This window comes from Eurypyga helias, unplaced genomic scaffold (assembly GCF_000690775.1).
Source record: "Eurypyga helias isolate BGI_N326 unplaced genomic scaffold, ASM69077v1 scaffold26089, whole genome shotgun sequence".
Lineage (NCBI taxonomy): Eukaryota > Metazoa > Chordata > Aves > Eurypygiformes > Eurypygidae > Eurypyga > Eurypyga helias.
The window spans coordinates 2,420-29,004 of NW_010270696.1; the positions used below are offsets into that span (position 1 = coordinate 2,420).

General features: G+C 46.2%; 2 protein-coding genes across 2 annotated transcripts in view; one reads left to right on the plus strand and one right to left on the minus strand.

Annotated features, from left to right (window-relative positions):
* Window positions 1-9,848, plus strand: part of HDC (histidine decarboxylase) — an 11,184-nt gene extending 1,336 nt beyond the window's left edge. The window contains exons 3-12 of the mRNA XM_010158553.1: window positions 1,191-1,304; window positions 2,742-2,864; window positions 3,413-3,547; window positions 5,061-5,204; window positions 5,445-5,511; window positions 5,982-6,144; window positions 6,251-6,341; window positions 7,908-8,006; window positions 8,606-8,707; window positions 8,887-9,848. Coding sequence (XP_010156855.1) covers window positions 1,191-1,304; window positions 2,742-2,864; window positions 3,413-3,547; window positions 5,061-5,204; window positions 5,445-5,511; window positions 5,982-6,144; window positions 6,251-6,341; window positions 7,908-8,006; window positions 8,606-8,707; window positions 8,887-9,648 — 1,800 coding nt within the window. The 3' untranslated portion in view covers window positions 9,649-9,848. The remainder of the gene's footprint in view (window positions 1-1,190; window positions 1,305-2,741; window positions 2,865-3,412; window positions 3,548-5,060; window positions 5,205-5,444; window positions 5,512-5,981; window positions 6,145-6,250; window positions 6,342-7,907; window positions 8,007-8,605; window positions 8,708-8,886) is intronic.
* Window positions 9,849-11,284: 1,436 nt separating this feature from the next.
* Window positions 11,285-24,798, minus strand: SLC27A2 (solute carrier family 27 (fatty acid transporter), member 2; the record flags this gene model as incomplete). The annotated part of the gene is made up of 9 exons (XM_010158554.1): window positions 11,285-11,461; window positions 12,566-12,687; window positions 15,175-15,272; window positions 15,875-16,073; window positions 17,700-17,790; window positions 18,137-18,331; window positions 22,232-22,356; window positions 23,191-23,349; window positions 24,589-24,798. Coding segments are annotated over 9 exons (1,376 nt in total), but the record flags the coding sequence as incomplete, so codon positions are not given.
* Window positions 24,799-26,585: the final 1,787 nt, after the last annotated feature.

A 26,585-nucleotide genomic window follows, 5' to 3' on the forward strand; every position in this document is an offset into this window, starting at 1 on the left:
TGCACCATCTTCAGAGCTGCGGAAACTCGGGCGCAGCAAGGTGAAACAAGGTCGTGTACACGTAAGGCTCGTCTCCTGCCCTTTGAATGTAAAGGACTCCCTCCTCTTCCACATAAATCCTGCAGATCCTCCGACGGGACTGCATGTTGCCCAATGAGACGTTTTCTATCAGGAGCTGTTTCAAAACTTTCCTTGTAGATGTTTGCGGGTGCTTGGTGTGACGTAGGAGCAGTGCTCACGTTGAACACGCTTACGCTGCTGCCCCGCGTACAGGCTGCTTCGGGCGTGCAGAGGGGGCTGTATGACTGCAAACTGCTGGATATAGACCAGTTGGAGTGAGTCCAGAGGAGGCCACGAAGATGCTCCAAGGGCTGGAGCCCCTCTGCCATGGGGACAGGCTGAGAGAGTTGGGGATGTTCAGCCTGGAGAAGAGAAGGCTCCGGGGAGACCTTATAGCACCTTCCAGTGCCTGAAGGGGCTACAAGGAAGCTGGGGGGGCCTTTTTACAAGGGTCTGTAGTGACAGGACAAGGGGTAACGGGTTTAAATTGAAAGTGGGGAGGTTTAGATTAGATATCAGGAAGAAGTTCTTCCCGGAGAGGGTGGGGAGGCACTGGGACAGGTTGCCCAGAGAAGCTGTGGATGCCCCATCCCTGGAAGTGTCCAAGGCCAGGCTGGATGAGGCTTGGAGCAACCTGGTCTAGTGGAAGGTGTCCCTGCCCATGGCAGGGGGGTTGGAACTGGATGGGCTTTAAGGTCCCTTCCAACCCAAACCAGTCTGTGATTCTCTGAAACTGCTGTGGGCAGCTAAAGGCGAGCTGTTGCTTGAGAAAATGAGTGACTCTGTTGCAAGGATTCCCCTTCTCAAGATAAATACTTCGATAAACGCTCCTGTGTTGGGCGATGTGCAGGAGAGCCTTCTTTCCTGTCCAGAATCTTTGCCTGCCTGTTTATTTCAGATAATGCTTTTGCTACGACTTGGAATTTATCTCGTAACGACACGGTGTTATCGTTTGCTGGTGCTGCGCTCCTGGTGATGCTATCTCCGCAGCTTTCTGCTGGCAGATCTGTAATGGCACATGCCGTGCCGCTGTGAGCCCTTCCCATCACTTCAAACAGATGCTAATCGCTACGTCTCGTGCAGAATTTTCTGACCTGGTCAGACTTAACTTCTCGATAATTTTGTTCTAGGTGGTCCATTGGCAGAGCCCGCACATGCACGCCTACTTCCCAGCTCTCACTTCCTGGCCCTCGCTCCTTGGAGATATGTTGGCTGATGCAATTAACTGCTTGGGATTCACATGGGTAAATTTTTTTTTTGGTTGTTATTTTTGATATTCCTCTCCCGTGTGTATTAGGCAGGGTGGGTCATGGTCATGTGTGCTCTGTGAGTCGGTATAATTAGGTATTTTAAGCAATTGTACGTCGCTTGCATTGATGAAAAATGTTACTTGAAAAAAAAAAAGAATCTAGAAGAGCAAACATTAGGTAGCAGCGAGAGGTGAGCGAAGAAAATACACCACTGGAAATACCTGTTTTCTACTTCTGTGCGTATCACACCGTGAGCATCTCGTCTCAGTGCCAAGAGCGCTGCACAGGCACCGCGGGCAGTCGAGCAGCCCCCGTCCCTGACTGCAGGCTAGGCTGGGCTCCCTTCCAGCTCGGCTCCTTTCAGACAACACACCCCCTCTTTCTCGTCTTGGGAAAGGGATTGTTGCTGGGCTGCCCCAGAATACGGGAGCATTTTGTATCCTCCTGCAGCAGCTGCGCAGGGCTACTTGGACATGAGCCTGCAGGCCTGGGTAGCGTTCTGCAGCCAGTGTTTCGCCCAGGGGGAACCGCCCAGGCCGTTCGGTGTACGTCTCGGTGTAAAGCCGAGGTGTCTCGGAAAGCCGTCAAAACTCAGAAACCTACAGGAGATCGATGGTTACGGTCTCCGTGTCGCTGTGTCCAATCAGCTCATTGCATACACAGAAATATCATTTCCGGCGGTGTAGGAAAGCCGTCGAAACTCAGAAACCTACAGGAGATTGATGGTTACGGTCTCCATGTCGCTGTGTCCGATCAGCTCGTTGCATACACAGAAATATCATTTCCGTGCCCTCAGTCTAGCTGGGGTAGAGTTAGGTTTGCAGCGCAAACCAATTCTTCCGGAAGCGGATGCTGCAGCACGGCGTTCGTCCCTCTTCTGCCGCTCGTCAGAACGCCTCCCTCCGCTCTCGAAGGGCCTCGCTCTTGGGGGACCGAGAGCGGGTACTTGTGTGGGGATCTGCACTTCCCTTCGGTCTCAGACGGCTCATCCTGATCTTAGTGACTCTCAAATCACGGATAGTTCAGAAGCCCAGCGCAGAGGTGATGCAGGTAACCTGCGTTGCCGGGAGCCTGCTGCGAGTCTCGGCATTGCTATTCCAGGAGAGCGACTGGGAATGAGCAGGGTACTCGGAGCTCGCCCTCAGCTGCAGCCCTTACCTCGAGGGCTCACCAACGGACCTCGTTTTTACTGCGATAACCGGCGTTCTGGCGGGCGTGGGCCATAGTATGGCGCGGGGAGCCGCTCACATTCCCGGCGCTACAAAGCCTGTCAGCTGCCCGTGGTGCAGCTCGGGGAGATTACTCCCAGTGCAATTAAAAAGTGTAAATAGCTGTTAATGAGAACGTGGTGTGGGGTTTTCTCTACGGGTTACGCTCCTGTTGGGTTTGCAGGGAGATTGTAGCTTGAGTCTCCTCTTACGATTTTTCCAGGCCTCCAGCCCAGCCTGTACGGAACTGGAAATGAACGTGATGGATTGGTTGGCTAAAATGCTGGGCCTTCCCGAAAAATTCCTGCACCACCATCCCGACAGCGTGGGCGGAGGAGTGTTACAGGTAGGGGAGGTCAGAGATGAACGTTTTGTTTTCACTCCAGTGAATTCCCCTCTGGGTGTTCTGGAATTAGGGAAGGAACCCTTGTCACTGTCCTGCCAGCATCCTTAGCCACACAAGACTGATTTTTCCTTTTTCTCACGTTTACTTTGTGCCTCAGAGGTGCGAGACAAAGGCCTGAACTTTTACCTCCTTTCATAAGGCCTCAGCAAGTGTCCCCCGGACTCAGTGCTGAGGCTCTGTGCTGTTATAAGGTGCTTTGCTCGGGTTTGTAAGTTTTAGGGGGGATATTACGTTTTAGCTGTAGAAGAACGAAAGGAAAATATGATTTATTTACTCCCCTCAGCTCAGTCCCGCGTGTTAAAAATACACAGCGGTTCCAGGGCTTTGGTTGGAGAGAGCTGCTCATCAGCTGGTGACTTCCCACTGCGTCCCGGGGACGCGGCAGCGGAAGCGAAAGGGGGGACGGGCAGCTGAGCACCCCCCCGGCTCCAGTAAATCCCTGCCAAAACAGCAAGGGAGTAGGCAGTCAAGGAGCAATGTCTTTGCAGAGCACGGTGAGCGAGTCAACCCTGGTTGCGCTGCTGGCAGCAAGGAAGAACAAAATTCTGGAGATGAAGCTGTCTGAGCCAGACGCTGATGAGTCCTCACTCAACTCTCGCCTCATTGCTTACGCCTCTGATCAAGTAGGTTCTCCTGGTTACAGAGAAAACACGCTTGCTTGGGCTGGCTCGCCCAGGCCGTGCCATGTGTACCCCCGTTTCGGTACCCAGGGAAAAACCCGAAGGCGAGTGCCTCGCAGGCACGAAGGAGCTTTTGTGCAGGTGGGGAAACGACATCGGTGTGAGACGAGGCTCTGTAGGGTCCCGGCAGTCCGCAAGAGGCCGTTTCACATGACTCACTTCTGCCCTTCCTCTTTTCACAGAGCCTTACTCCCGTAACCGGGTGCTGATCTCATGCTGCTTCAGCTCTGCTCCTTCGCAGCCTCCTTCCCCTCGGAGACAGGCAGGCCGGGGCGGTACCTCGGCGCTGCTCCCGGCTGCGGCCCCCGCTCTAGGCCGCTGTGCTGCTTCTTGGCGGGAGCACCTGCACAGCACTGCAAACAGGCTAACCCCTTCTGTCCTGGGGCTCCCGGGCCGGACAGTCGTACCCTCCTGCGGAAGCTGCAGCGGGAGAGACACTCGTGCTCTCCTGGTAGAACTAAAAGGGCTTTTTCTTGTGAGGAGCTTTGCTCTACCCCAGCCCAGAAGCAGGCACACTGCAGGGGGGGTTATCTTATCATAGAATCATAGAATCACAGACTGGTTTGGGTTGGAAGGGACCTTAAAGATCATCCCGTTCCAACCCCCCTGCCATGGGCAGGGACACCTTCCACTAGACCAGGTTGCTCCAAGCCTCATCCAGCCTGGCCTTGGACACTTCCAGGGATGGGGCATCCACAACTTCTCTGGGCAACCTGTCCCACTGCCTCCCCACCCTCTCCGGGAAGAATTCCTTCCTGATATCCAATCTAAACCTCCCCACTTTCAATTTAAACCCGTTACCCCTTGTCCTGTCACTACAGACCCTTGTAAAAAGTCCCCCCCAGCTTCCTTGTAGCCCCTTCAGGCACTGGAAGGTGCTATAAGGTCTCCCCGGAGCCTTCTCTTCTCCAGGCTGAACAAGCCCAACTCTCCCAGCCTTTCGTCATAGGAGAGGGGCTCCAGCCCTTGGAGCATCTTTGTGGCCTCCTCTGGACTCGCTCCAAGTGGTCAATATCCTTCTGATGTTGAGGGCTCCACAGCTGGACGCAGCACTCCAGGTGGGGTCTCACCAGAGCAGAGTACAGGGGCAGAATCCCCTCCCTCGACCTGCTGGCCACACTTCTGGCGGGGAGGAGGGAATAAACCGAGCTTGATCTGATCTCTAGATCCGAGTTTTGACAGATGGCCCTCCAAACACAAGGTGAGGATGCCTGTTACTACACTGTGGAAACCAGTACCCAAGTAAACGGAGCATGTGCATTCCCTGGAATCGCAGCCTATTATTTCTTTGAGTTGCTCCCGAGGAAGAAACTTTCAGACTTGTATGAGTGTGGATCACGATAAGGCTCTTGTCTCTGCTTTTCTTGCAGCCACTGTCTTTTACAAGGCCATCCATGGCTTAGGACAGCTCTTCAGCCTCACCGCTTGCCTTCTTACCGTTCTTCTTTTGTTCAAGGCGCACTCCTCCGTGGAAAAGGCTGGCTTGATTTCTCTTGTGAAGACCAAGTTCCTGCCGGTGGATGAGAACTTCTCCCTCCGAGGTGAAACGCTGAAGAAAGCCATTGCAGAAGACCGGGAGAACGGCCTCGTGCCAGTCTTTGTATGTTCAGGGGGGGTTTGACACGCTGTTGTATTCTTACCGCCCACACAGAATTACGATGGAACATTTCTCATCGTCTTAAAGCACGTGAGCTGAAGGTTAAAACACGTACAAGAATTCCCGTTTCGTTGAACAAAACCATTCAGCGTCATTTTGACGGCGTATGATAACCTGCCCGCTTTTAAAGTGCTGCCCCACTCACTAAAAAATTGCCGTCCTAACAGGTCTGTTTTCTTCCAGGTTTGTGCAACTTTGGGTACCACCGGGGTCTGCGCTTTTGACAATCTCGCAGAACTGGGTCCGATTTGTAAGTGTCTCTTTTTTTTCCCTCCTGATTTTAAACAATTACAGCACAGACAGATGGAATGAGACGTCTTCACGCCAAACCCGAGGAGAGGAGGGACACTAAGGGGCTGAGTTTTTCAGATGTGCCTCAGGGGCCGGTGGACCGAGGCAAGGCTTGGCGGTGATTTCTGCAAGGTTTCGGTCAGGGTGCTAACACGCTTTCGTTCAAGACGGCAGCGATTTGCCAGCTGAAGATTCCTCCCCGTGGTTACTCAGGGCATGCAGACTAGGGAACAGTGACTTCTTACAGGGTCCTGTTTTGGGAGTTTGGATCCACAGCTTTAGAACAAAACCAGCTTGGCAGTTGTTTCGCCTGGCTTGCTGGTTCGCTGTCCGCCTCCTGCAAAACCACCCCCCGGGGGCCCAAAGAGGAGAGCTTGAGGGTGTCCTTTGCTTCCTTGCGTCCCGTGGGTGACAGCACAATTCCAACAGGTGATGCTGAGGGACTCTGGCTTCATATTGACGCGGCATATGCAGGAACAGCGTTTGTGTGTCCCGAATTTCGACCATTCTTGGATGGAATTGAATATGCAGATTCCTTCACTTTTAACCCTTCTAAGTGGATGATGGTTCATTTTGACTGCACGGGATTTTGGTGAGTAAAGGCAAAACGCAACCACCGCCAAAAGGATAACGTGCAAATTGCAAAGTCTTTCTCTGCACTGGTTTTTGCTAAACGCAGTTCGTTCTGCAATCGCCAGGGTTAAAGAGAAATACAAGTTACATCAAACCTTCAGTGTTAACCCCGTCTACCTCCGACATCCCAATTCAGGAGCTGCTGTTGATTTCATGGTAAGCTGATGTTTTCAATTGCCTATGAAACGTTCAGACAGGCTGTGAAATTCCCCACAGGCTGGAGGGTGCTTGTCTTAGAGCTGGCCTGATTATATAAAAGCATAAACCCCGTTACACTGAGATCTTAACGCAGATTAAAGAGTAAAACTGTGAAGTGAGCCCTAGTTGGGAAAATGAATTATAAAGTTGCCTCCAGGCGTAGAGATTGAAGTACTCAAAGGGTTTTACACAGATAGGGATCCAGCTCTGCCATCTTAGTTAGAAGGGTCATTTCCCTGCATCGTATTGCTGAAGTAATTCCTACCAGTGGCGTTTTGGCTGGTTTTCTTGTCTCTCTGTCATGCAATAAAAAAGAGAAGTAAGCAACAGAAACACCGTGCTCAGAAACAGCAGTGGGAGGGATGATGTTTCCTTCAGATGAAGGTATTCATAGGGAGAGCTAAGAGGCATTTCTCTTCAGATCCATCTTACAGCAGATTTCACTCCAGTAAAACAAAAGAATATTCACTGCCAATTGTTTCTCCCATGATCTCACCCCATTCCTGAAAAGATAATTGTTTCCTTGAAATCAATAGCGTTTTTCACTAGAGTGAGTGGAGAGGGGCGGGAAAGAATGGAGCCCCTCTCCTGTGATGAAAGGCTGGGAGAGTTGGGGGTGTTCAGCCTGGAGAAGAGAAGGCTCCGGGGAGACCTTATAGCACCTTCCAGTACCTGAAGGGGCTACAAGGAAGCTGGGGGGGACTTTTTACAAGGGCCTGTAGTGACAGGACAAGGGGTAACGGGTTTAAATTGAAAGTGGGGAGGTTTGGATTGGATATCAGGAAGAAGTTCTTCCCGGAGAGGGTGGTGAGGCACTGGGACAGGTTGCCCTGGAAGCTGTGGATGCCCCATCCCTGGAAGTGTCCAAGGCCCGGCTGGATGAGGCTTGGAGCAACCTGGTCTAGTGGAAGGTGTCCCTGCCCATGGCAGGGGGGTTGGAACTAGATGATCTTTAAGGTCCCTTCCAACCCAAACCAGTCTGTGATTCTGTGAATAGGTCCCTGTGCCCCTCATGTGGTTAAATAGGCCCCTGCACGGACCTGTGTCGCGCCCTAGAAGTGTTGGTTTCCGTGTTTGTCGCTCTGTCCCACGCGGTAGGCGTTACGCTGCTGCCCCGGAAGGGCCCACCCCAATGTCAGCCCCCGCTGCTTATGGCTGATTCGGGAAAACCTTCAGGGTTAAATGTGCAAAGGACAGGAACTGAAGTGAGGGCTCAGTCCTGAAGTGTAAATGGACACCTGTTAAATAGGAAACGCTCTTTAAATGCAAAAAGGTGCAGTTACTACCTGGTAATTGATTAAAAATTATAAACCTATCTATGCCGTAGATTAAGGGGCATAGCCAAAATCTTATTTTGGCCAATATATGGAGATAGTTTTCTTTGCTGGCTGCTTCCTAGGCTTGGCAGGTTTTCAGCAGCACGGCACTGCAGAGGTTTCTGCCCTGTGTCCGAAGGCAGCGGCGTGAGGGGACGCTCCTTTCTGCTGCTTTTGCTCTTACTGACACGCTGTCCTGTTTTCACAGCACTGGCAAATTCCACTGAGCCGTCGATTCCGTTCTTTGAAGCTGTGGTTTGTGATTCGTTCATTTGGGGTGAAAAAGCTTCAAGCCCACGTCCGACAGGTACGTGAACTCAGAGTGCAAGCAAAGGGGCGCTGGGTTCGTCCGCGGGTAGCCGAGGGGAGGGAACTCAGCGGTGCCAGGCTGAGAAACAGATCCTCTCGCGGCAGGGCTGGCGTGTAACCCGTCAGCGGGCTGTGGAAAGGGCTGCGGAGGCAGATCGTTTCCTGTGCCCTTCTGGGAAGCAGCAGGCAGCGGAGGTGACGAAGTACGGGCCTGCTGCGCGTGCCTGCGTAGGGGCCTTCTGTGGGGCCAAGCGGCCGGGCTGAAGCCGTTGCTGTGAACGTGTACGGGCTTGGGGCTTGGTGGGGATCAGCGGTTGCTGCTCAAGGGCTCTCATCTGAGAGGGCACGTTCCAGTTTCAGACCTTCTAGAAAATTCCTGTGTATAGTCCAGTTAAGCTTGCTCATTGTCAAGGGTTTGGGCAAATAGAGGCAGAGAAAAATTCTTAGTTTTGCTGTCATTCTTCTGTTTACTACCATTCACACAGTGGAATGATGTGTTTGAGAAAGGAAAAGAACTCTTTTGAACTCAGTGTAAGGGTCTTACAGTCGGTTTGTGACACATCAATACACAACTACATTTTTTTTCCTTCATTTTAGGGCACTGAAACAGCCAAATTCTTTGAATCCTTGGTTAAAAGCGATCCACTGTTTGAAATTCCTGCCAAGAGACACCTTGGCCTGGTTGTATTTCGTCTAAAGGTAAAGGATGTGCATGTCTCCTTGGGATGAACTGACCACAGCTGATCCCTACCCAGGCAATACGGACCGTGAATAAACTTCCGTGGAAGAATTTGTAATGCTGGAATTCTTACAGAGCCATCTGGATGTCACTGGAAATTCTAACGCTGGTTTTTCTGTCTTATTGCTGTTGGAAACAGGGTCCCAACTGGCTGACAGAAAAGCTGCTGAGAGAACTGAGCAGTTCTGGCAGGCTCTTCCTAATTCCGGCAACGATTCGCGACAAGTTCATCATTCGCTTTACCGTAACGTCCCAGTTCACGACCAGGGAGGACGTTCTGCAGGACTGGAACATCATTCAACGCACCGCAGCCCGGATCGTGAGCCACAGTTACGGGCCGCGCTGCATCAGTGCTGGCGACGGGGCAAGAATCCCTCGTGGGATAGTTCAGCCTAGTTCCGAGGCCATTGGTAATGCTTCTCAGCTTTATCTCGATGGAGGAAAATACAAATCACCTGCCAGAAAAATAGTATCTCAGCCTAAGAAGTCGGCAGTGAGCCCCGGTACGTGCGCGATGAGCCAACAGGTGAAAGGCCAAGGGGATCCTCTAGATGACTGTTTCCCAGAAGATGTCCAAGATGTTACCAAACATAAGTTAACCTCTTTTTTATTCAGTTATTTATCTGTTCAAGGCAAGAAGAAGGCAGCCCGTTCCCTCAGCTGCAACAGCGTGCCGATGTCTGGGAGTCTGGAGCAAGGTAACCCCACAGCAGCCGCCGCTGACAAGGAGGAGTCTCACGCCAGCGCCAGAATTCTTTCCAGGCTGCCTGAAGAGGTGATGATGTTCAAAAAAAGTGCCTTCAAAAAACTCATTAAGTTCTACAGCGTCCCGAGCTTTCCGGAGTGTAGTATTCAGTGTGGCCTTCAGCTGCCTTGCTGTCCTCTGCAGGCCATCGTTTAACCCCTGAGAGGCTGGTCCGTCAGAGCTCTCCCGTTAGCAAGAGAACCAAAGTTTGCTTACCCCTATGCAATACTGCATGTTACTTTGTCTGGTATGTCAGCAGTGGCAATGGCCACGGAGAAAATTCCTGCGCTTTTACTGGTGGAAACCTCGTGTATTTATAGTTTCAAGTGTTAAATAAATCTCGCAGTCTGTAACATTTTGCACCACTGGGTTTTGAATACCTTAAACTCTGCAGATCGCTTTGAGGATCCGTGCGTGCAAACAACGCCGACATTGGTTCTATTCCTGCCAAAAGGAGGATGGAACCTCTCAGATTTTGCTGTATGAGGGCACTTTTAAAGCTGGGCGGGTTTAACCAGACAGCAGCCCGGTCGCTGCAGCTGGGCTCTCAGTCACAGCGCGCGGGAGGCTTTACGCAGCCACCTTGCAAGAGCGGCTGCTCTGCTCAGCACTTCCTCAGCATTACCTAAGGTCTGTACATCGGAAGTGCATGAGGAAAGAGGGTAGGAATGATGCTTCACCCTTTCTCCTATCGGAAGAACTAAGGGGCATTACAGAAGAAATGGGCTCACTGCAGCAAACAAACTTACTGCTGCAAGAGGTCGATGCTTTACATGTTTTTCAAGAATAATTTAAAAAATTGGGGGGAGAAAAATCTATTGAGAGCAGCTTTAAACTGAGAGAAACAAGTGTGAGTTGGGAAGCGTGATGGCTGCTCGGAGGTTATGCTGGGAAAGCACTGCTAGATGCTTGCTGCCACCTTTCTAGTGGTTTCCAGGCCCCAACAGTCTCCCCGCCTTGAAGGCTGCGTGCTCGGCCGGATGGATCTTCAGTCTGACCCAGTACAACCATTCTCAGGTTGTGAACGGTAAGCCTGGTTAATCAGCACAATTCCCATACCTGTACAGAAGCTCACCCGAACTCGGGGCTGTATCGCGGCAGGTGTTGAACGGTCAAATTGCCCTGCTAGCCCTTTCGAGTAAGAACGCATCTATGGGATTCCATTCCAGTTGTTTGCCTGTTTTTAAACGCCAGCGAAACCTAAGCCGCACTCAGTGGCCTGGCACTACTCTGCTTGGACCTGCAGGAAAGTCCATCTCAGTTCTCACAAGCTGTGCTCATTTCCTGTGCGTAGTATTTGGTGCGAGAAAAGTCCGAGGGCAGCTCTGCTGCAGCAGAGCATCTAACGCAGGCTTTTTTGAGTACTTCATCTGAGACAGCTGTAAGCTTCATTAATGGTCTTATTTTAATGAGTTCTGCGCTTTGACTTAGGGATGTAACTTTTACTAACGCAGCGGCCCACCCTTTCCTATGTACATAAACGTGTCTGTGTGAAGAGGTCTGATACTGTGCCCACGGACACGCGCTTCGCTGCACGCTGCTGCCACCCTCAGCACTGACACGCATCCACACGCAGGAGGAAGGTAGGTGAGGTTCCAGGTATGAAAGGAGGAGGAGGCAGGATAGATACAAGTAGAGCTGGAGAAGTTTGGCTTTATTTAAACAATCTCACATTCACGGTTTATTTCAGACACTGATGTTTGCTGACATTAATAAATAGGATTTCCTGGCAAGGTTAGAATAACAGATGCCCTAAAAACTGTGTTATAAAGACAAAGGGGTTTCTACATGCTCACAGTTTCAAGTCATGGTTTTTTACCAAGTTATAAATATCCTGGGTCATTTGTACGTACAGCTTTTCTTTGTCATCCAGGAAATACAGGCGATCCCTGACGACTGCCGGGTTGAAACCCTCCTCCACCAGTTGTACTTTACGGTACTTAAACGTTGCTGTAAGTTCAACGGCACTCTGCAAAACAGAATTACATCTCTGCTTATCAATGTCAGCGTATCACGGTGGGAGTCAGGTTAGACTTCCTAAAGACAAAGGGAATCATATTTACAAAAAATCCATATAGCACAGAATGCCTCACTGACAGAGGTCTAAAGTACCTGCGTTCATCAGGTAATAACGGGACTGTGGAGTACGTGAGCCAGTAATGACTCTGAATGCAGGAACTGCCAGGGCACTTCTGAACGCTACTGAAAGGCTTTCCTTACTGCCCTAGTTCAATAAAACACTAGCTGTCAGCTTCTAGTCAGAGAGAATCAAGGGGTTTAGCCAGAAGATTATTTAATTATGTTCTCGGATCAAAAACCCAGCAGAACTCCTCTCAGAAAAGAAGAGCAAAGAAAGGGCAGTTGGAGAATCACTGCACTTCACACGGGATGGTGAGCCCAACCGCTGCCTTGACTGGTCAACTGCTTTGTTTGTATCACTCAGAAGTTTAAAGATTGATTAAATCATTAGGCGTGCTGGTGTCTCTGTGTTAGGGGTTTGATTCATCTCAGCATATACACAACCTTTCTCAAAGGAGCAATGTTTGCTTTAAATAAATAAGAAGTACAGTGAGAGTGACAGTCTTACAACATTTTCCTAATTCAGGTTAACTTTCACTTTAAGAGTTTGGCTATTTATTTACAGGTAGGATAAAAATCTAAGGCCTCTCTTGCTAAAGACAGCTCTCTTCCAAGCTTTTATTTGTGTGGGGATCTTAATTTTGCACGGAACAGTCTGTGGAGGGAGCTACCCTAAGCTGAACACCGCTGTGTTACTGTGCTGAAGGAATCCAACGGGAAGTGTATTTTCCACCGAGAGATCTCCCCGATTTGCAGGTAGATCATTGAAACGTGCCAGGCGCCCTGTAGCTGCTCCTGCAGCTTGTCTTCTTCAGGCCAAACGGAACCATCTGGGTGCAATTCTGCTTTCACACTGGTCAATGCCCAGAGCAGGCGAGAGAGGAAAGAAGCCTTTTTGGGCATTCCCAGTGTAGCTAGGGAGTCCACAGTCCTCACAGGGAAGAGAGAAAATGCAATTCAGACAGAGAGAAGCTACTCAGGACCACTGGTTTACCTTAATCCTTATGAAACGAGGCCTTGCGTAGTTTGGAAGGTGAGTGTTAACGTGTCTGTAAGCACTCTCTGCGTTAAAGCCACAGTTTTCCTTTAGTCGAATACATGCCATTCCTTCATACCCTGAAGGAATAACAACAGCAAATAACAGTAGTTCGTATCTAAATCTGAACCTCAGGCCATGTCTTTTTTCCCCCCCTCCATCTCCCTCTGCTGGAAGTGAACCCTTCCTTCTAAGCCACTTCTAAGCCAACGTACTAACATCTTTTCCTTTACACATCTAAGAGATTAAGATTTTTTTACGGCTTCAGCATGCCAGGTGCCAAACTCCGGCGAAAGCAGCAAGTGTAGAGATGGCAGACATCCTGAAAACCCTCCTGGAAAATCAGGTCTGTCCTCTGAGGCAAAGTCTGCCTGCAGCAGCGTTTAACTCTGGGGGTTAATTCACCTTCCAGTGAATCACGGTAATTCGCCCGTGCTTGTGCTGACAGGCTCATCCGTGCAGAAAGAGGACAGGAGGGAGTAAGAGCCAGGTTACCATTGTTCATTACCATCCTAATGATTAATGAAGCGCTGCACAAATCCAAGCACTTCAGATTTTTTTACTTGTTTTACATACATAAAGGACTTCCTCCTTTCCCCTTTTTTTGCTGGCTGAGGGATAGAACACCATTTAAACACACACCTTTTGGTGTTCCTTCTGTTTTCCCGGATTACAGGTAATGCAGGAAGAAAGCCGTAATACTACACAGAGTTTTACATTCCAAACACATGAATGCTTTCACAGAACTGCGTACAGGAGGAAGTGCAAACGGAAAGTAGCACCTAATGCTTAAAGTAGAGCACAAGCATATGCTAATTGAAGATTAATTGTTCATTAGTTTCTTTTGAGCCTTGTTTCCGTTTGCCTTTAACACCACGTCCTGGTGGCATCTCACATTCCAGTTTGTTATTCAAAATCTAGAGCGTGGAATTAATGAATTCTCAGGTGATGTACACTGACACCCCCCGCTGCATTACAAAGTACAAATCTTTCTGTGCCATGCAAACCAGAAAACCAAAATACCCAATCCACCCAGTCCTCACACAAATGTCAAATGAGAACTGGTTTGAACAGCATTGTTTTTCCGTAAGGTTGATCTATAATTAGGTATTAACACCGCTTCCATGTGGCTTTACAGGAGCATTGAGAACAAGAGCCTATCTTCCTCATCTCCTGGAGTATAATCTGAGAAATACATAAAGAACATTGTTACCTTTCTTTTGAAATGCCTCCTAGGGCAGCTGTATGTTTATCCCTACCACAAAGCAGCTGAAAACAAGGGTGATTTAAAGAGGGAGGCTTTCATTTTACTAGATGTAGCAGACATACATGAATAATAAAAAGTTTCGTTATTTGAATTCACTGTTCTGATGGAACGTCGTAATCTGAGAAATACATAAAGAACGTTGTTACCTTTCTTTTGAAATGCCTCCTAGGGCAGCTGTATGTTTATCCCTACCACAAAGCAGCTGAAAACAAGGGTGATTTAAAGAGGGAGGCTTTCATTTTACTAGATGTAGCAGACATACATGAATAATAAAAAGTTTCGTTATTTGAATTCACTGTTCTGATGGAACGTCTCGGTTTATGAACAGGCTTGTTATTCTAGCCGCAGAAACATGGCCATGTCTCGTCTCATGGTTAAGGGGAGAAAATAGTGAATGGATCATGATTTAGCAGAATGTCTCACGCGTTGAATGGTGGAAGGAAGTGGTGAATGGAGGAAGAGGGGCGTCTCTAACACGCCTTCAGTTCCAAAAACCTAACGTGTCACCGCTGTGACCCACGTTGTGACATACCGAACACTGGAAACCTTTATGGAAAAGTGTGAGCTTCATTAATTTTAAATATCTGTTACACCTGTTAATACATCTGTTAACGTAGTTAACTGCTGCTCTGGAATTCCTCCTCCTCCTTACTTCACTCTAAGGGCATGCAACCTATTATGCCCTCTAGCCCAAACCACGTGCGCAACGCAGTCCTCGGGATTTCAACCAAACCTAACCCTGTTTGTTTGATTTCAGATCCCCGCGGGACACGCCAAGAATGGGTTCCCTTCTGATTGTCCGCCACAGCCCGAACGCAGTGAGGGAGTTCCCACGGATCTTGGGTGAGAAACATGGGCAGGAAGGTACCTCCAAAACACAGGACACAGGGAAGTAGAGTAAAGAGTTAGAACTTCTGGCATTCCTTCAGACTGTTAAAGGAGAAAAATAGAGGGAAGCAATTTCTTAAGTGACATTCCAGAAACTCAGGTCTATTTTGTTTGTCCCACTCTGCAGTCATGGCAGAGCTATGTAAAAGGTATGACATGTATCCAAGATGCTGAATCTTAAATGTTCTCCCGTTCCCCTGTTAGTATTCTTGTCACGCTACGTTAATATAAACTTTGGCCGTGTCTTTTTACCTAATTAATATTGCATCCATTTAAATGGTGGAACGTGGCAAACGTAGTTTATGAAGAATAAGCCCAAGTAGGGCGACCTATACTCTGCAGCTCAGTGTGCTGATGTTCTGTTAATGTATTAAGAAATTCTCTTGAAACACTTCAGGTGTTTCACTCGTACCTGGAACAGACACTCCATATACAATAACTTCTTGAACGCAGTCAATCAGTCCTAAAACCTCTGCAACTTCCATTGTGGAAACGTTTTCCCCTTTCCACCTGAAAAATAAGCAGCCAAGAGTCATGATTTCTAATTGTATTACAGGTAGCGATCTCCGGTGTTTCAGTGTCTCGCTGTGCGAGGGGCTGAGCGCTGAGCTGGAGATCAGAAAGCACTTTTGCACTACAGCAAGGAGCTTGTTCTCAGAAGTAGAGGAAAACATGCTGCAAAATGCAACAACACATTCCAGATTATTCAAATCTCAGAATAATCTAACACACTTAGTTTAATCATTCTTAAAAGGGCTCTAAACAAAGAAAAGCCCCAAATATCACTTACCTTAGATTCTATCCTAGGCTCTGTGCTTTCTGAGTTTTAAAAGTCTAGTTCATGTGAAACCACAATGGTTTTGTTCTGTGAACGTGACTGGTTTCTGACCGTCCCAAACAGCATTCATTCATCCCCCTAAACCCAACCTCGTGCAGGCTGGGTGTGTAACCAAACACAACGGATAAAGTACAACAGTGGAGGTGACCTGGAGGCCTCCCTCTTTCTGGCTGAAGCCAGACAAACTCCTCTCCACCAGGTTATAGCACATCTGAATTCAAACCTGAGAATGAGTCAGTTGTCTTGTGACAAGCATTCAAATAAACAAACTGACCGGAATGTGTCTCCAGTTCGATCATGGAAATAAATGAAGTTATCCTTGTCAGTCACTAAAAGGTCACCGCTATTAAAGTATAAATCCCCTTTTTGGAAGACATCTCGTAATTGCTTCTTCTCCGTTTGCCGTTTGGCTCCTGCATAGCCGCTAAAGGGTGCGTACCGGGTGATTTTGCAGATCAGTAGTCCAGGTTCACCTATGAAGAGGAAAAACATTTCCTTAAAAAGCAGAGTGTAATTTGCAAAAAAAAAGTACCTAATTTTCATTCCATTGGTGAAGTTTGCAGATGTTACAGAATTGAGAGTTTTGTCATAATCACCGTCTTTTAAAATCAGTGGAGGTACCGACTGAGTTTCACCTTGTCCTCTCAACTCACTAGACCTCAAAGATGCCAGTAGACAATACATTTTGTTACCTGCTTATGTTAATGCAGCAGAACAGAATCACAGACTGGTTTGGAAGGGACCTTAAAGACCATCCAGTTCCAACCCCCTGCCATGGGCAGGGACACCTTCCACTAGACCAGGTTGCTCCAAGCCTCATCCAGCCTGGCCTTGGACACTTCCAGGGACGGGGCATCCAACAAGTAGATCAGTTGCTCTTTCCTTATCCACCAACACCATAACCCCGTTGTAGAAGGCCACCAAATCTGTCAGGCACAATTTGCCCTTGTTGAAGCCATGTTGGCTGTCACCAATGATCTTATTTTCCACGTGCCTTAGCATAGTTTCCAGGAGGATCTGCCCCATGACCTTCCAGGCACAGAGGTGAGACTGGCCTGTAGCAACCCAGGTCTTCCTTTTTTCCCTTTTAAAAATGGGGGTCATGTTTCCCCTTTTCCAGTTAGTGGGAATGTCACCCCACTGCCACAATTTCTCAAATATGATGGGTGGAGGTTTAGCAACTTCATCCACCAGTTCCCTCAGGACCTGTGGATGCACCTCATCAGGTCCCATGGACTTGTGCATCTTCAGGTTCCTTAGATGGTCTCCAACCTGATCTTCTCCTACAGCGTCCCTGACCTCTCGGACAATTTCTCTGTATTCCTCCCAGGCTCCCTGTTTCTACTTCCACCCTCTGTAGGCTTCCTTTTTGTGTTTGAGTTTGTCCAGGAGGTCCTTGTTCATCCCTGCAGGCCTCCTGGTGTTTTTGCCTGACTTCCTCCTTGTTGGGATGCATGGCTCCTGGGCTTGAAGGAGGTGATCCTTGAATAGAGTTTCTCTCTCACAGTGCAGGTATCTTCCACGTCTCTGCAGTTCAAGAACTTAAAAATTGGGCACATTTATGCAAATGTGGGATGTATGTGTGCGCATCGCTCCTCATCCCAAGTCAAAAGACTGCATGGGGAGAGTTGGCACAGGAAAGTAGGCTTGCGGGGAGAGGCTCTTTACTTAAAGGGTATGTGTATTCCTCAGCAGAGAGAATTCAACACAGTTGGTAACGTGTCCTGCACTTCCCTTGTGCACAGAGGTGGTGAGCATCGCTACCCTCACTCACCGTGATTAATGACCACACATGTAACAACGCAACAAAATTGGAAAGTACCACAAGTATCTGGTTTAAACACAGGTTTGCCCGTGCCAAGACATAAACCCCTGCTGGGAAAATCGACGTATGCAGGTGCTGCATTCCCCACTGCACTTCACCCGCCTGTTAAGTTGTGTTACAACAGTATGTGATTGGTTACATATTTTCTAACTTGTATTTAAAAACCTGTCTCACCCAATGGCAATTCTTAGCATCTTTCCAGAGAGAAGTGATGCAAAGAGACATTATTTTAAGAAGCAAATACCTTTCTGAAATTTTTTAAAGAAGTTTTTACCTTTGGGAACTCTTATGCAGTATCCATTTTCATCACGGACTGGTTCATCTTTCTCTACGTCATATTTAATCAGTTCATAGCGTAAGATTTTCTAGTGAAAATTTGCAAAATGTATACACACATGAATATTCAGCCTTTGAAAAATATTGTCAGAATTATACTACACAGGTTTCTATTTAACAGGAGCCAAATTCATCACATTTCAACGAATGTGCTAAGTCTAAATGTCCTTTTGCCTAAGCTAGAGAGAGGCATCTGTGATATCTACCATGGGCAGCCATAGACTGTACCTGGGGAGAATCTTCTCTCTGGACAAATTAATGGCTGGGCCCTGGGTTCTTCCCACCTTGCCGTACGAGTGGCCTGGTATATGGCCTTGGCAGTATACCAAACTTCACCGAGAAGGACAAAATGCCAGGTTTTGTTGTTATTCTTACCTTCTGCAAGCAGTTTACTCTTCCCACTGCACCAATTTTTCCAGTGTAATTAACAAAAGAAATGTTTCCTTCAGTCGATGCATAAAATTCCAATATATTAATATTTCCAAATCTTTGGATGAATTTCCTCCAAACATCAGCCCTTATTCCATTTCCTATGGCAAGTCTGACTTTGTGATCCTGATCATTGTCTCTCTATAAAGAAAAAAAAGTTGTGAATTCACATTTATGCTGAGTGAAAGCTTCTAATTCTGTAAAATCTGCAAGAAACTTGAGTATAAAAGTGAAGCAAAATGTGTGCCAGCATCATTAGTTAAGCTCATGATTTTGATGTGGAAAAGGAAATCACTGAGCAAGTTAGGCTACATATTTAACTGTAGTTCAGCAGTTAACTTGATTTGGATGAAGGCAGGAACAAATAATTCTACGCAGAAAGCCAAGATGAAACTCAGGTACCATGCAAACTGTTCTGATTGCTAGCCTTGTGGTGACTATCTGCAGGAGAGTGTAATTTACCTGGAATTCAGCAAAACATTGGTGTTTGGGTGGAAAGGAAACCCCTTTTGCCATTCTAAGTACAGCGTTGAGCCTGCAAAAACTCTTTTCCACATTTCATATCACTTTTAATAGCGTTATTAGATCTTTCTGTTTACAGTGTCGTGGTGTAGCCCCAGTAAGGACCCCAACCCTATCCCAACTAAAACCAGCGCAGACAGTAAAGTGATAAACGCATAGTGAGGATGGCAGTGCAGTTATGCTTTCTCTTGTTTATACTGAGCCTCAGCAGTAGGAAGTACTGAACTGGGACAGGCCTGTGTAATTCATAAACATATCTAACATGCTAATGAGTAACAACAGCCTGTGAGAAGTTTGGCAAAATACGGAAAGGCTCTTTTATCCCACTTCCCACCTTTGTCTCCAACTGTTTCTTTTATTACATAATTTAATAGCATTTTGAGGATCAAAGAGTCTTTTAAGATATATATTGGCTTTTTAATGTGGAATAAGTTGTTGAAAGAATAAGAATATTCTATCAGCAACAGACTGGAAAGTGTATTTGTGCAGAATAAGTATGTTGGCTCTCTGTCTTGCAGAAAATACAGTGCAGAGGGCAATGCAGATGGTGGTAGGAGGGTAAGATGGGCCCAGACCACTAGAATTGCAAAATGCTCTTTCAAGGAGTGATTCAAGAGGGAAATCTGGCCAGTAAGGCAAGCCTGTATTCGTCTTATAGTGTTCATATTCCCAGAAAAGACAAAAATATGCCACAATAAAATGGCTAAGGTTTTTAAATACTGTAAAACAAACTTTATTTTGGACTTCAGTTATATCACTTCTGAATTATTATTGCTTTTCTGCAGAACAGTCTAGAAATGGATGTTTAAATTTGATCTAAAGAAGAAATACATGAATAGACAGTCCTCTCTGTGATACTGAGAGATCTGCCATGAACATGTTGGCGCAGAACCCAGCTTAAACTAGATCCAAAATCTGCTGGAATTCTGCATAGTTTCTAAAGGGCTTACTGTTCACTTTTTATAAATTCTTTGTTTGTTGTAGATGATGCTCTACAACAGCACACACAATACCTTTGACTCTCATGAGACACTCCAGTTGATTGGGCATTAACACATCTGAGCTTAAACACTTTCGACTGAAGTGATTCACTGGGGACAGGATGCTGCTTGGCTCCATCTTCTGTTGTTTGTAGGTCTGTATTCTCAATCTTTCTTCCACATTTGCTTAGGCACATCAAGAAAATTTGTGATTTAGTCATTAATTAGTCATGGTTAATGAAGTGAGGAATGAAGGACTTAATGATTCACCCTTAAGGTGATTTGTATAATATTTGGACTGTTCATTTGTTCTGAAATGTTATATGTTCCATTTGTTCTGTTAGGTTAGCTGGAAATACAATCAGAAACAAAAATGTGACACCTAGTGAGTTTTTTCCTCCTGTGGCTACGTAAAGGAAAGAATAAAGTCATAGATTCACAGACCAGTTTGGGTTGGAAGGGGCCTTAAAGTCCATCTAGTTCCAACCCCCTGCCATGGGCAGGGACACCTTCCACTAGACCAGGTTGCTCCAAGCCTCATCCAGCGTGGCCTTGAAGACAGCCAGGGATGGGGCATCCACTACTGACAGCATAGATAGAAATGATAGCACAGATAAAAGTTACTAGCACAAGAAGGAAGTTAAATAATGGAATGGCATTATTTAGGACAGATGAGGCCCTGCATCAATGTGGATCGATCTTACACTGTAAGTTTCTCATGGAAAAAACTGTTACTTCTGCAATAACAGGCCAAGCCCTCTTGGCACCACAACAATTAAGTGATAATATCTATTTGGTCAAGTTCTTGGATTCTTAAAATGTTAATCCCATAGTTCTGGGAGACGTGCTCTCAGAACAGCATGCATATGGGCACATGGGAACAGACAGTACACTTATAAACCTGGCTTATGTAGAAGTGTTTTCTCCACTGGAGTTGAATTCTATGTACTGAGTAAACACAAATCTTTGTATTAAATAATGCAAGCTAAGCTATCTGTGTCTATCTTAAAATCTGACCTTTGTAGACAAGCAGCCACCAATCATGAGTAATCTGTTAGACAACCTCAAATACCACTTGAATGTATCATTCAGTGGGCTTCAGGTTCAGCCATTCATGTTCCTTGTCTGTTGTTACAAATCTGTGACTTTTGATTAACAGGTCACTTTAACAGTTACGCTAAAAGTCTCTGCGTGGCTAACGTTACCAAACTCACCCCATTCGGGAACTAATTTATACTTGGCTGGCAACTGTACGTGTCTCTGAGGTAGTGACTGACGTCAGGAAGTTACAACACAGTATGCCCCGTGACTGAGTTATACTTGTGTGTGCAGGCATGCTACCAAGAAACACAACTCCATGTAAAAATGAGTGTATTAGCTCATTCTGAAAGCTTATTTTTCCTAAAAACTATTCTGTATGAAAGGAGGTAACCTATTTTTTTCACTTCTCCCCCATCTTGTTTATACCAGTTGAGTACTGGCTAATTTTAAGTGGAATTTTCCATTAACTGCAGAACTGACGTATTAACTTACCATCACCTTTAATTATATGTTTCCAGTGCCCAGTTTCTTTAACGCAGTTTAAATCTCCCCCACCCACACTTTTTAATGAAGACTACTGGCCTAATCCAGAGACCAAGTCTTCTAATTATTATAAAATTTTATTAACTGCTCATTTTGGGCTAACAACTTGTGAAGAAATAATCTAAAGCATAGTAGGATCTTCCTTAGATAACTAATTCCTGAGGGATTCTACTGATTCTCAGTGAAATTATTTCACATCTCTCTAACTGACATCAGAATGGAATCTCTGTGTACTTGATGTTTTGCACACAAAGGTAAATTACAAAGAAACTGCGGCCCTGCTTCTCTGTTCTGGCTTACAGTTCTCCAGCGGCGCTAGGGAGACTGACTGACACCACCCTTGCTCATGCAAATTCTAATTGCTGTTCATTAGGCAAAATGTGAAAGTCATTTTGTGCAAACATGTTTTTGAAATTAAGGAGGAACAAATGTGATTGCAGGGATCTCAGTGGGAAAGTGGCCATGGATAGGTACCCTGTGAAGAGTGTGCATAGTGTCTCCTCAGTGGGGGTGCTCTTGGAATAATCACATGAGCGCATTTCCCTGGCATCACCTGACTATCTTGGGTTAGGACATCTGAGCTACAAAAGCTGCAAAACTCACATTGCCCAAATACCAAACAGCACAGCTCCACTGGTTCCTAGAGAACTCTCACTTTTGCTTTGTGGCTGCAGTGCTCATATAAGGTAAGTGTTTTCTCTCTCCATTTTAACAGAATGTCAATTGACGGATTGCCATTTTTCCACTATTCAAAAGAATGATTCATTCAAGCCAAAAGCTCCTTTTTTGTTTTCCTTCTTGAAAAACGTTCAGGAGAGTACGCAATGAGATTACAGACCTTGATAGGGAAGGCTTTTGTTGGTTCCCCCTTCCCCTTACGCTTAGGTTTTGAGCATAATATAACCAATATTCCCAGTAATTTAATCAGCCAAAAAAGAGAGGCAGTTAACGCTACCTGCGGCACACTGCATAGATACCGGAGCACTTCCCCGATGTACTGTATCACCGTTACGTTGTATTTCCTGCAGTCATCCCAGAACTGACTTGCTGAAAATCTGGCACGCAAAACCATAGTTGCACCTGTGTAGAAAGAAGAAAAAAGGAATAACAGAAGGAACAATTCTTATTATGTCGTAAGACTGTATAGAATTTCTTAGCACAACACTGTAGAAAACTTGTAGAGTTAGGGTTATATATCCTTTGGAAGTAGTCTTCCTAAAACACCGTGAAATACAATCCATGCTGAATAATTGGTTCTAAAAATAACCTCTATTTCTGTTCATCAAAAAGGCCAAAGCCATTACTGTGTATTATCTGTATTAATTTACCCTAAAACTGTGCCAAGAGCTGTCATGTAGGATAGGATATATCCTGTTTCTCCAGGTGAGGAAATAAAATTTGTTTAAGATCTGTGCAAGTCTTGTCTTGACAGGACAAGGGGTAACGGGTACAAATTGAAATCCGGGAGGTTTAGATTAGATATCAGGAAGAAATTCTTCACGGAGAGGGTGGTGAGGCACTGGAACAGGTTGCCCAGAGATGTTGTGGATGGCCCATCCCTGGAAGTGTCCAAGGCCAGGCTGGATGAGGCTTTGAGCAACCTGGTCTAGTGGAAGGTGTCCCTGCCCATGGCAGGGGGGTTGGAACTAGATGATCTTTAAGGTCCCTTCCAACCCAAACCAGTCTGTGATTCTATGATTCTAAATCATAAGAAGATTTATGATTTAAAAACAGTCTCATAAACGAGACTGTCCCTCGGCTTACGGAGTTTCTGGTAAGAGAGACACGTATAACCAAGTATTTTGGCTCAGTCTGGTTAGCTACTAAAGGAAAGGCTTCCTGTACCTGTCACCACATCTGTGCATTAATTCTGCACAGTAACAGGTTCATTCACACTAGGCAAGCGCATGGTACCTTTCATGATACATCCGTGGACTCCAACGAGGAGGGCGGAGCTGTGGTAGAGTGGTAGAGCAGTATACACAATATCTTCCGAGGTAACATTGCCAGCATCAAACAAACCACAGGCGAGCATTATGCGTTCATGGTTAATCACTGCTGCCTTGGGAAGACCTGTTTCAAGTCAAACAAAACGCGTGTAACTTCGCTTGAGCAATAAACGCAGTAAGACCAGTCAGTTTCACAAGGGCTTAAGGAAAGGTTTTCTCATTCACTGATGCAAGTGGTAGTTGCAGAGTTCAGGGACATACGCACCTTGTGTCTACGCAACGCGCTGGAGTTCAGCTTTACTGAGAATATGTCTTTGCACATGTAAGGTTTAGGTGATTACCCTCCATTAAGCACCCAAATTCCCAATACTATGGTGCCTTGGAATAACAAGTACTAACAGAATGAGGAAATGGGATTTGAGGAATATAACACGCTGAGCAAAGGGAATGGAAATGCTAAACCAGTGCTTAATCTCAGATCCCTCCTGGAACTAGATATCTTCTTGCGGCTCTGTATCATCCAGGATGAAACTGAATTCATACTACAAAATCTCTTCTTGGTTTCCCATCAGATACAGTTGAACTGATTACTTGCTGCAACAGATGCTAGAGGACAAAACGGTCATAGTGCCTGCCTAATCTGTAAGAACAGAGATATTAGACCCCTTAACCAGGCTGAAGGACACATGAGTTATTTGCCTTCTGCAGCCCTAATAGGATTCAAATTGGGGAGTTCCTGCCCCAAGAGGCTCAAAGACCGAGCTGGTGTGGAGGCATACCCTGCTCTTCCCAAAGAAGCTGTACCTGAGTGCCTTCAGGTATTATCTTCATCCTCATCACCCAGTTTCTGGTGTGGCTAAGTGCTCTTAATGCCAGAAACCTTTATGCAGGGCAGGTTGCAGCTCCTGTAGCAGCTGCAGTTTTGCACAGTGGCTGTGACTAGCTGTCGTTTGTGCTGCCCTCACTATTTTTGGTATTCTGACACCCAAAAACTTAATAGCCAGCATTTAGAGTTCGTGATTCAAAGATACTGAATACAAGGTGGGTGCCAAGACATGTACCTAGCCCAGCAGTGTCTCCAGGGATAAAAGATAGCAGATGTCTAGTGACCTTACTGGCATAGAATTTGTATGTTTACTTGACGTTTACTCCAGTCCCTCACCTCAGATTCAGTGCTTAAAGCCAGCCTGCATTCTGTGTGCTTTCTGGTTTTAGATACAGGTATCAAATTTTCAGTTTCCTGAGGGGGAATGAACGAGAGGAGGAATAAATGTGAAGTAACAAGTTCTCTTTCCTTACTAAAAAATCACAATGTCGGGAGGAACATGTGGCCTTCCATAAAGTTTTTGTGAATTTACATTACCTGTAGTGCCAGAAGTATAAATATACATGGCAGGAGTTTCAAAGGTTATATGTGATCTCCAAGACAACGGCGTAGGCTCATCTGAAGCCGCATCTACTTTATCAAGAAAGCTCTCAACTCCTTCTGTAGCAGATGTCTTGCTTAAATAATAAACTTTAACATTTTCTTTCTTCAAAAGTGGCAGTATTTCTTCAACTGCTTCCTGCAATTCTTAAAGAGGAGAGAAAGAAGTATTTTAAGGAAATTCTGTATTATTCTCTCAACTATACTATCAGTGCATTAACTCTGGCCCAGCAGCTTTCATGTTTAGCTGCTGTTGGATGCAGAATCCAGCAAAAAGGACTGAAGAGGAACAGCGTCTCCCCGCAGAACTGGCAGTGGTTTGAACAGATCTGATTTTCTGCAGCAGGAACAGAACGGCCAAGGAGCAATCCAAGCACACTGCCCCTTGCCGGCAGACCCTGCGGGACTCCGAGGGAGCATACACCTGGCATCACCAGCTCCACGTTGCTACCTTCCCTTCTCCACCCTGGGGAAACACTTCACCTAGCACGTGCCCACACAAAGTTAGATGCTGCTTACATCTCCACTGTGTTTTATGCATAAAGATGAACTTCCTCTTTCTCAAGCCCCAGCACAAATGGAGGAAACACTGAAAAGCAAACGAGGAGCGCCTTGGTGAGTCAGTGGTGGTACTGCTGAAGCCTGGACTCCTAGAGAGTTGTGTTCTGTCTCTCCCTATGCCTGTCTCCTGCATGTGTCTTGATTAATCCCAGTTCTCCTCATGTTCCCTCTGGTATCCCCAGCCAACGCGAGTGCAGGTTTTCATTTATGTGCAAAGCGTAGGCTAAGCCTCTGCATGATCAAGTCCTGTCTGCCTTTCTCCTAGTGAAACACTAACACACGTCTCTCTCTTCCACCCACTGCCCGTTTCAACCGAGTTGTCCCTGAGACTTCTATTCCCTTAAGAAGCTGAATAATGGAATGAAGATGACCAGGCAGCTGGTGCAACTGTATATACCTTGTTTCTTCAGGAACCCGGACTAAAAGCCTTCCACTCACTGGCACTTTCACTAGAACAGATAATCCACATGATTTTAAATGAATCCTCAACAACAGTTTCACTGAAACATCACAATATAAATATTTCTGTAACGCGTAATTTATATTTTACCACTTCAGGTTGATTTCAAAGCAAAGAATGAATTAAATATCATTAAATCAACAAATCTCAAGGCAATTTAATACTGAAAACTAAGCTGCTAGTGGAAATCATATCTCCATGCTAATTGGCTAGATAAAGCCAAGATCAGCACCAAAAGTTTGTCTCACTTGCTCAAAAGCAGTAACTTTAATAAAGCATTATGTTTTCAAGTCTAGCCAACTCTGGAATTCCCCACCACAGAGTTCTGTTATTTCTGCTGTAACTCTGGTCCAAAAACTCTCCTGGGATTACCGTGGGTGCCCGTTAGCCACCAAACTACTCGTGAAAACCTAACAAAAGCTTCTTTCAGTGAACAGGTAAGGAAACCTCAAAATATTAGCACAGCCTGGCCTGTCTTCCTCCATTCCACCTGTGCTCCAGCACAGCACAGATGCTGGGCTGCAGGAAGAGTAAAGCTGGGAGGGAGGAGACTTCTGCTCCTTAGACACTATCAGGCATGATGGAGATAAGGCCTTTTATACAACTGTCTAATGAGCTGGCACCTTAGAGATAAATAACCCCCAATAAACTTGCACTGAGATAAATAATCTGCCAATAAACTTTGAAATCCGTATTTTATTGTAGGTATACGTAACTGTAATGACATATAAACTCTAGCAGTGAATTCAGCCTATTGCTTTTCAGGAACATCTCTGTGCAAGCACACAGACAGGATCTCGTGTGATGGTAAGTTCTGATTAGATAATATTTATCTTTTGCAAGGAAGGGCAAGATAATAAAGGATGAAACTTAATAAGGACACAGAGAATCAAGGTCCAGCAGAAAAGACCTA